Source organism: Lissotriton vulgaris, chromosome 1_1, assembly GCF_964263255.1.
Source record: "Lissotriton vulgaris chromosome 1_1, aLisVul1.2, whole genome shotgun sequence".
Lineage (NCBI taxonomy): Eukaryota > Metazoa > Chordata > Amphibia > Caudata > Salamandridae > Lissotriton > Lissotriton vulgaris.
In genome coordinates this window covers 1,009,326,612-1,009,337,096 of record NC_141685.1, presented here as the reverse complement: position 1 = coordinate 1,009,337,096, position 10,485 = coordinate 1,009,326,612, and the positions used below count along the sequence as shown (strand labels likewise).

Here is a 10,485-nt window from a genome sequence, read left to right as displayed (position 1 = left end):
CAGTATACCGCTCAGAATGGCCGGCAACAAAGGGAATAGGAAGGGCGATCGTACCCTACCGGATATGCTGAACAGGGGCACTGCGAGGCAGGATCGGGGACAGCATTCCCCAGGACAATCGAGCAGCTCCCAGGGGGCGAGTGGAGGGGAGCCGCCAGTCACCAGGTCCTTTCTTGAATCACTATTCAGCTCCCTGCGAGAGGACTTTCAGACATTAAGGCAGGAGGTGGCGGGGGAGGTTCGAGAAGTGCGGAGGGAGGTCGATGGCCTGGGCGAGAGGGTGACCTCCGTAGAGGAGGCCGGACACGCCCGAGATGAAGAAATCACGCAACTCCAGCAAGAGGTGATACGGCTTCGGGACCAACAAATCAATCTTCAATCACACGCAGAGGACCTTGAGAACCGGTCCCGGAGGAACAACATTCAGGTCCGGGGTGTGCCTCTCGGAGAGGAGGGGGAGGATGCCGCGGGCTACCTGTGAAACCTGTTCAAAGAGATATTGGGTGAGCCAACCGACTTTCCTGTCAGAATAGACAGGGCGCATAGAGGTGGCCTGCGGCGCCGATCCTCAGCTCCCCCCCGACCTCTTGGCTTACCGGCCGGATTACCCCTTGAAGGAGAGAATCCTCCGCGAGGCCCGAACCAAGCCCTCTCTGGATTTTAGGGGTCACCGCGTGGCCCTCTTCCAAGATCTTTCAGTGGTCACGTTGCAGAAACGCAAGTCCTTTAAAATAGCGACTGACTTCCTACGGGAGCATGACACAGTATTCGTGGGGCCACCCGTTTCGCCTCATTTTCCGATGGAATGGAACATTGCATCAGCTGTGCTCCCTTCAGGACATCTGCGGGGTGCTGGGCATCACTGCAACTGACGAGGACGCGCCCACCCCACGCCGTAGACGTGTCACTAGAGATGGCTGGCAGTCGGTCCCTGGCCGCCGGCACTCACCTACTATCCGGGCGGAAATGGATAGCGCAGTGAGAGGAGTGGCCAGAGATACGGCAACCGGTGAGGTTGCGCTGACTGCCTAAGAAGAACTCCGGTGGGAGATCGACATCGCTTTCTTGGAATTGCAGGTTTGGGGGCCCGGAGGAGGGGGGTGGAGCGGGTAGTTGCATAGTGGCTGGACGTCCACTTCTGTGAATTTCCACAGACTTGTCCGTTATGGACCGGACTGGGACAATGGTTCCTTTGGAACAGTTTGAGGGAAGGGGGGTGAGGGGTGGGGGTTGTGGGGGGGTCTAGTTGGGGTGTGGGAGTTTCAGGGTGGGATCCGGGAGTTGGGTGAGGGAAAAGGGGTCGTCCAGTGCACCATGCAGGTACTTGCTGCTTTAGCAGCCTTCATTCACCTTGTCTTGGCCTGATGGGGACACGGCGCGCTTGCGGGGAGAAGGGAAAAGGTTGCACAATGCGCTGCGCAGCTAATGGACACACTGGAGTCGGACACACATGGCAGGTTGCCTAGCGGGAGAAGTTACGTGACCACATACTGTCTCTTCTTTGCCTTTTTGCTTCTGACACCTGGGTGGGTGATCACACCTCCTGCGGCCTCCGAACAGAGTAGTCACGCTTTCACACACACAATCCATTATGCCTCCTTACACTTTTAAGGTTATGACCCTGAATGTCCGGGGTTTGAATAATCCCGTCAAGCGGCGGGCAGTGCTTTCCCTTTTAGAGAATGCTCATGCAGACATATGCCTTCTCCAGGAGACGCACCTGCTGCCGCAGGACACACATAGACTACGCTCACATAAGTTCCCAGTCCAATTCTTCTCCTCTTGCACCACCAAGACAGTAGGGGTGGCGATTCTGTTAGCCAGACGCTTTAAGGGGGAACATCTCCATAAGTTCACCGAACAGAAGGGCAGATTGCTAGCGCACAGGTTCAGGATGGGGGGACTCACGTTCACGATCGGATCCCTCTATAGCCCCAATGATCGACAGGAACGTTTCCTGCAGTCTGCGGTGGAGGATATCACTGCCTCGCCAGACAGACATATTATTCTCGGTGGAGATTTTAATATGGTTTTCGACTCTGCTGTGGACAGATCGGCGCAGCGCTCCCCGCAGGTCGGGGAATTCTCGGCTTGCTGTAAAGCGCGGCTAGCAGAGGTAGACCTTCTGGACTTTTGGCGTCATATGCACCACACGGACAGGGATTACTCATATTACTCCCACGCGCATAAGACATATGCGAGGCTTGACCACCTTTTGGTTACGTCTCCGGTGCAGGCGCTGGTCTCGAAGGCGGACATGGGCGTGTTATCTTTATCGGACCATGCTCCAGTTGAGGCCACGCTGTGTCTACCCCCCGCAGCTCCCCCTCCGAAGACATGGCGCCTCCGGGATACCCTGCTACATAGGAAAGTGGTGGTGGACCGTATTGAGGAGGCGCTCCGAGACTATCTGGCCCACAATGATAACGCTGACACCACCCGGGCCACACAGTGGGCGGCCCTGAAGGCAGTACTGATAGGGTTCGTGAGCTTGAATTGATACACCGCAGGACGGGGGCACCCAGGATCTGGCGACAGCTCAAGGAAGCGAGAAAGCTTCTGGCAGCCCTGGATATGGATTGGGCGGAGTACGCGGCACTTCGGCTGCGCCACGCCTTCTATACAGGGGGAGACCGTTGTGGCAAGTTGTTGGCCAATAGGCTCCGAGTTGCACGTCAGAGCCAGCTCGTGAGGGAGATTTCTGACTCCGCAGGGGCGGCGGAAATGGAGGATTCTCGTATCTCTGCCGTGTTCCGTGGGTTTTACGCGAACCTTTACACCGGTGACCCACCGGACGAGGCAGCCATGGCCTCCTATTTGGATTCGGTCACCTTGCCCTCCCTGGATCCTTTGCAGGCGGAACACCTGAATAGGGATATTAGAATAGAGGAGGTGGTGTCGGCCATTGCCAGACTTAAACATGGCAAGGCGCCGGGCCCGGATGGTTACTCCGCGCTCTTTTATAAAACGTTCTGCACGTCGCTAGCCCCTATCCTTACTCGCCTTTTCAACTCATTTGCGAAACCCGGGGCCATTCCGCCTGATCTCCTGCGAGCTTCCATTACGGTCATCCCTAAGCCAGGGAAGGACCCCAAGCACTGTGGGTCTTACAGACCGATATCCCTTTTGAACGTAGACTTAAAACTCTACACGGGGATCTTGGCCAGTCGACTCGCACCTCACCTACCCGTTCTAATCGACCCTGATCAGGCGGGCTTTGTCCCGGGGAGGCAGACGGTCGACAATACAAAACGGGTGGTCCACCTGCTAGAGAAAGCCTCCCGGATCCCGGGGGAAAGAATGATGCTAGCAGTGGACACGGAGAAGGCGTTCGACCGAGTGCATTGGCCCTACCTGGAACGGGTACTGGTGAAGGCGGGCATAGGGGAAAAGTTCCGCTCCATGATCCTCAACTGCTACGGGGAGCCGACAGCTGTGGTCCGCATGAATGGATACACTTCTACAGCCTTTAACATCGAAAGGAGCACTAGGCAGGGATGCCCGCTCTCGCCCTTGCTCTTTGCTTTATACATGGAGCCGTTTGCTCAACGGGTCCGTGACAACCCGGCTGTGGCAGGGATACGGATGGGTGGCTTCATGCACGCTATCAGCCTCTATGCTGACGATGTCATCTTCTCGTTGGCTACGCCCCGGACAGCCTTACCGGCCTGCATAGAGGAGCTGGTCTCCTTTGGAGCGGTCGCGGGCTTTAAGATGAACATGGGGAAGTCTGTGGCTTTAGATATCTCCCTGGAACCGGCCACTAGGACGTACCTGCAGAATAGATTCCCCATGCTCTGGTCATCAGAGGCGGTACCCTACCTGGGGATTAAGATAGCCCCCACGTTACCGGCTATGGTTTCGGCTAACTACACGGCTCTGGGGGAAAAGATTAGGGAGGAATTAGGTCGATGGAATCGCGGCATCCTCTCTTGGTTGGGCAGGATTGCAGCCATTAAAATGACGGTCTTACCGCAGGTTCTTTATTTGTTCAGGGCTTTGCCGCTCCAGCCGCCGGCCGGGTGGATCCCGCAACTGCAGTCAGAGGTGGCACGTTTAATTTGGCAAGGGAAAAAGCCCAGAATGCGCAGGGCCCTCTCACTTCTGGCCCCTAAGGCGGGCGGTCTGGGGATCCCTGACTTTCGTAAATATTTTCAGGCAGCGCAGCTGCGGTATTTCGTGGAATGGTGCAGATGGGAGTCGGATAAACATTGGCTTTTCCAGGACTAGGCGGTGGCAGGCACACCTCTGCAGGAGATCCCGTTCTTGCGCCGGTCTCACCGACCTAAGAATCTGTACGCCTCTTTTATCACTAGGGTGCCTTTGAGGGTCTGGGATGCTACTTGCATCAAGTATGACCTCATCTCGTTCCCGTCGCCGCTCACGCCGTTAGTGGACAACCCAGACTTTGCCCCGGGAATGGAAAAGGGGGCATTCACACACTGGAGGCAGGCGGGGTGTAGAGCTCTGTGTCATATGTATGGCCCTGAAGGGGTTGTCCCCTTTAACAGTTCCATCAAGTTTTCCCTCCCCGAGACCGAGCGACATCGTTATATGCAAGCCCGCCACTGGGCTCTTCAACCACAGGTGAAAGAGATGGCGGATAGACATTTCTCACTGTACGAGAGATGGCTACTTTCACGTACATCAGATTCGAAATTGATCACGGATCTCTATAGGTTTTTACAACAACCTTCAACGCGCTTCTACAACCCGAGGAGGGAACGCTGGGAGCGAGAGCTAGGGAGAACGTTAAGCCCCAGGGAGTGGGAACACATTTCCTATAGGGCGCGCCACTCGGCATATCACATGGGCCTCACTGACACACTGACCAAGGTTTCCACCTATTGGTACTACACACCTGAGCGGATTCACGAATTTGACCGTAGTAAGGAGGACACATGTTGGCGAGGGTGCGGGCACCGGGGTACACTCACGCACATTTTATGGGATTGCCCTCTCTTGGACGCATATTGGAAGGAGGTGCTGGATCCCGTAGAGGCAGGCAAATAGCCATCGCCCTAGGTTCCGCGGTCCAGAACATCTTGATACACTGGCGCACCACCACAACACCCACCATCACGGCCTGGCTCCATAGACTGTGGCATGTTCTGGGTATGAAAAAATTCTATGTCAGGACGGAGGCGAGGATTATGCAGTCCTTTCTTCTCTTTATTATAATCAGCACTTCAAAGAAAAACCAATCAAAACATTTTTCTTGAACCACAACTCCCATGAGCACATGGGAAAACAGTGTCCATAGCAACCAGCAACCAATGATGGCTCCGTCCGCCGTATAACTAGCCATGACGTCCTCTTCTATTCCTCTTTCTTCTCTGCTCGTCAGGTAAGTCAAACCTTTTATCTTCCTGACGTTTGGTGTCTTGTGTAGATTAAATTGTTTTGCTTGTGCAATAGCGCTTGCTTTGCGGTGCGCTTGATTTGTTTTAGCCCCTCGGCAGTTCGACGTGCGTCAGGCGCTGCTTGCGCCGTCTCTGCCGTTTCCCTCATCGCGGGCTCTGTGGAGAGCGTCTTCGCTTCCCCTTAGATCCGTTGGGCGCCGCTGTTCGGGTTAAGGCTGCGATTGCGGCGCTTGCCCCTCGGATCGGTGCGCTGAGGCAGGTTTTCACCTGACTCACCAACCCTCGCCTGACACCGGGACGGTGTACTTGCGCGCCTCGTGTGCGTCGCCCTCTAGTGGCGGTTGTCAGTCACCGCACCTTTAGTTGACAGCGGTACTGTCTGAGCACCGGCGAGGGGGCTACCTTCTGTAATTGAGTAAAGGTGTTAGTGCTCTCACCCTCACACGATGCAGACTGCTGATCAGTCGGCTCCCCTCACTCAGGGGACGGAGGAACCTGGCTGTTCCCAACCACTGCCGCCGGCGGTTGGCCGCGCGTTGTCACAGGCGCTGGATTCGGTGCTGGCTCCTTTGCGGGAGAGTGTGGAGGCCCTCACTCAGAGTATCCCCGGGGTGTTCAGTGGCGCAGTGCCTGCGACCCGCGGAACTAAAGGCGTGCAGGGGGGGGGAAAAAAGTCGGCGAAGCGTCACGCGGGGCACTTGGAGGAGTTCGACCGCCTGAGGGAATCCTTCCATAAAAGTGCGCGGACGCTTAAAAATCTACCCTGCCGGGAGGGATTCTTCCCCGGAGATGATGGCGACGAGGTCGCCCCGAATTCGGACCTGGATGATGGTTTCCCCTTGGAGGGAGAGGGTGTAACCGAGGACGAGTCCTCCTCGGACGATGAGGATGAGGGCTCAGGACGCCCTTGGCGTCCTGCGTCGCACTCCTCTGGGTCCCTGGCAGGGGATGACAAAGTCCCGGACATGTTCGACCCGGCGAGGATCTATCATCCGCGCTCGTCGGAATGGACCCCGGATCCCAAGGTGGCGGCGTACGTAGCCAGTAAAGTGCGCCAGCCCCTGGAGAAAGAGATTAGGACCCGCATGCGGGGTGAATGCCCTCGACCTAAACTGGAGGGCAGAGTGGCAGCCACTCCTGACATTGACGAGAAGCTGTACGCGTTCTTCGCCAAATTTATGAAAGACCCTAGGAAGGGTATCGATCGCTCCTGGCGCAGCTGCCAGGACAAGCTCCTGGATGCCGTGGGCCCCGTCACCCAGATCATCCAGTTGGCCGAGAGGGCCAAGGAGTCGGGGTCTCCGATGTCCACGGAGGTCGTGGCAGGTTGGGCTCAGCGGGCCCTATGCTTCCTGGGGAACGCAAACTGTGCGTTGGCGGCAGAACGGAGGAGATCCCTCCTCATTAAAATAGATCCGAAGCTAGGGGATCTAGCCACGTCAGAGGCAGGCCCTGTTGCACAAGGCAGGCTTTTTGGTGAGCCGTTTATTAGGGAACTCAACAAGTTCGTAACAACTTTCTCTGCACTCGACAGAGCACAAACGTCCATAAAGAAGATTTTTCCAGGACGGGTTTTTGCTGGGGCCGGACGAGGACGGGGTCGCTCCTCCGGCCGTCAGCCACAGCAAGGCCCTAACAACAAGGCCCAGCAGCGCCGTAATAATGGCTGGACGGATGGACGCCAGGGGAACTTCTACCCTAGCAGAGGTGCCGGCCGAGGGCGCGGCAGAGGTTACCACGGTGGTGCAAACGCACCAGGAGGCCCCTCCGGTGAGTGTTACCCTTTTTTCCCCAGTCGTTCTGGGAGGGAGGCTTCGGGATCATCTCCACAATTGGAGCAAGATCTCCTCGGACCCGTGGGTACTTCAGACAGTCAAGGGGTTCAGGATAGAGTTTTACGGCACTCCCCTACAGAGAGTTCGCCCCCGTCCCTTGGTTTTTTCCTCAGAGGACAGACTTCTTGTCGACACAGAAATTGCAGATCTCCTCAAAAAAGGCGCGATTCGCAGAACGCGCCTGCACCCTTCGGGCTTCCTCAGCAATATTTTCCTGGTCCAGAAAAAGGACAAAGGCTTTCGCCCAGTTATCAACTTGCGAGAATTCAACGAGTGGTTGGTCTACCGCCATTTCAAGATGGAGGGCATCCATCTTCTCCGAGACATTCTCCTTCAAGGGGATTGGATGGTCCGTCTGGACCTGAAAGACGCGTATCTCACGGTACCGATCTTTCCCCCTCACAGGCGCTTCCTTCAGTTCATGTGGAACGAGAACGTTTTCGAATTTCAAGCCCTTCCGTTCGGCCTCTCGTCGGCCCCATGGTGCTTTACGAAGCTCCTTCGGCCGGTGGTGGAAACACTACGCGAGAGGGGGGTTCGGATGATCATATACCTCGACGACATCCTGATCATGGATCAATCGTCGGATCGTCTGCGGTCACACTTGACCATGACTATTGCCCTGCTCCAGGACCTGGGGTTTGTGGTGAATGCCCCGAAATCGGATCTCCTCCCGAAGAGACAAATCTCTTTCCTGGGCTTCCTCATAGATTCCGAGGCGGCGAGTCTCAGTCTCCCGCAGCAGAAGGTGAACAAGATCCGCAAGGAACTTTCACAGACCCTGAGGAAGGACAGGATCTCCCTTCGACATCTGGCCCGTGTTGTGGGCCTGCTCTCCTCCTCGATCCAAGCGATCTTTCCGGGCCCACTACACTACAGGGCTCTTCAACGCCTGAAGGCTCAACACCTCCGGAAAGGCCTGACTTATTCCGAACTCATCTCCCTCACGGAGGAAACGAGGACGGAGATGCGATGGTGGATGGAACACATGAGTGCGTGGAACGGGAGAGCGATCTTCGGATCCAGCCCGGACCTGATCATAGAATCGGACGCCAGCAGGGAGGGCTGGGGAGCCCGTTGCGGAGAGATCACAATGGGAGGCCGTTGGTCGCAGGACGAACTCCGTCTCCACATCAACTGCCTGGAGCTTCTGGCGGGCTCCTTTGCGATCAAGTCCCTGACGCAGAACAAAGTATCGTGCTGTATTCTACTACGCATGGACAACATGTCGGCGGTTCAGTATATCAATCGCCTCGGTGGACCTCGGTCCAAGGCCTTGGCGAACATGGCGAAGGACTTCTGGCACTATTGCCTGGAGAAGCAGATTTCTGTCTCGGCGGAATATCTCCCAGGCACGCAGAACTCGATAGCGGACTGGCACTCCAGAAACTTCCTGGACTTCAGCGATTGGAGGCTGCACACAGCGGTCTTTCAGGCCCTGCAGGGAGCGTGGGGTCCATTCACGCTGGACCTGTTTGCCTCCAGGCTCAACCGTCAACTTCACAGGTTCGTGAGCTGGAGGCCGGACCCGGAGGCGGTCGCGGTCGATGCCTTTTTACAGGACTGGGCGACGGAACAGGCGTACGCCTTCCCTCCGTTTCTCATGATTCCTCGAGTAGCGGCTCAAGTTCGCCGCCAGCGAGCTTCCCTGGTTCTAGTGACCCCCTTTTGGCGGGCTCAGGCATGGTTTCCCTCACTGCTGGAGCTGTCTTGGGACTGTCCAATTCGACTGCCCTCGTTTCCGTCGCTACTTTCGGGGCCCCTGGGAGAAGGGCACCCGCTAGTACTTCAAGGGACCCTGGTCCTCATGGCATGGAGGATTTCCGGGGTCGGTGGCAGGACGACCGCCTTTCGGCGGGAGCAGCAGAGCTCATCAGCAAGGCCTGGGCCCCTGGTACGATCAAAAGGTACCGATCGGCTTGGCAGCGGTGGCGTCGTTGGTGTCTGGGAAGACACGCCGATCCGGTGGGGGCCGACATTACCCTCGTTCTGAATTTCCTGGCTGAACTGTCCGACTCGGGCTTGGCGTATCGGTCCATTAATTCTTTCCGGTCCGCCATTTCGGCAGGACATGTTCACGTCGATGGACGCCCGGCGGGAGAACACCCTTGGGTTTGCAAACTTATGAAAGGCGCCAGGCTTTCGGTTCCTCCCGAGCCCAGGTACTCCAATCTCTGGGATGTCAATATCATTCTCAGGTTCCTTACCTCTTGGCGGGATAATAGCTACCTGTCTAGGAAAGAGCTGTCAGCGAAGCTGGCTATGTTGCTGTGTCTGATTTCGTGTAAACGAGTCTCTGACGTGCGGGCGCTAGACGTCTCGGCACGCGTATTTACTCCGGAAGGGGTAACGTTCACAGTGGCTAGGCGTACAAAGACTAGCATCAGGTCAGTATCGTACCCATCTTTCTCAGATCACCCTAAATTGTGTGTGGTGCGTTGCCTCAAGGCGTATGAAGACATGACCGAGGATTGTCGCCCACCGGGAGAGCGTCAACTCCTCATTGCTCTGAGGAAACCTTTTAAAGCGGTTTCATCCCCGTCTATTGCCCGATGGGTCCGTTGGCTTATGGCCGAGGCGGGCATAGATGTGACCACGTTCGGAGCTCACTCTGTTAGAGGTGCCATGGCTTCTAAAGCCATTCAGGTAGGTGGTAGGTTGGAGGACATTATGGCGGCAGCAGACTGGTCCTCGGAATCTACCTTCAAAAAGTTTTACTTCAAGCCTATCTATGGCGCAGCAGAGCTTGTTGTGGTTAAGCTTTGAAACTGCATAATCCTCGCCTCCGTCCTGACATAGAATGCGAAATTTCCTAGCTAACGTAACGGAAAGTTTCAATTCTATTAAGGACTAGGAGGCGAGGATTATCCCACCCGAGCCGGGGCGGCCTCGTCCCCCCCGTGTACCATCGTATTTCAGTAAGTACTACTTTTGAAGTGTATTGCAACCGTGTTATGCTATGCATTGTGAAGATCACTGTTTTTGACCATGTCAGTTAACTGATTTGCTAACTATACTGTTTATGCATGAGTCATGCTTCGTAGTTTTCTACATGCTACGTATTGATGTGCCTCGCTTCTGGTCAGAAGGACTGGATAACGTTTTCCTTATTTACTTTAGGACACGACCAGAAAGAATAAGGTGTGTTACGAAACGGTCTGCCTCACAGAGAAGACGAGGAATAGAAGAGGACGTCATGGCTAGTTATACGGCGGACGGAGCCATCATTGGTTGCTGGTTGCTATGGACACTGTTTTCCCATGTGCTCATGGGAGTTGTGGTTCAAG

General features: G+C 55.9%; 1 protein-coding gene across 1 annotated transcript; it reads left to right on the top strand.

Annotated features, from left to right (window-relative positions):
- The first annotated feature begins 5,809 nt into the window (after positions 1–5,809).
- On the top strand, positions 5,810–9,964 carry LOC147748406 (uncharacterized). The gene is made up of 2 exons (XM_086928136.1): positions 5,810–7,133; positions 9,612–9,964. Exons 1-2 carry the CDS (start codon positions 5,810–5,812, stop codon positions 9,962–9,964), a joined length of 1,677 nt encoding a protein of 558 aa, XP_086784262.1.
- Positions 9,965–10,485: the final 521 nt, after the last annotated feature.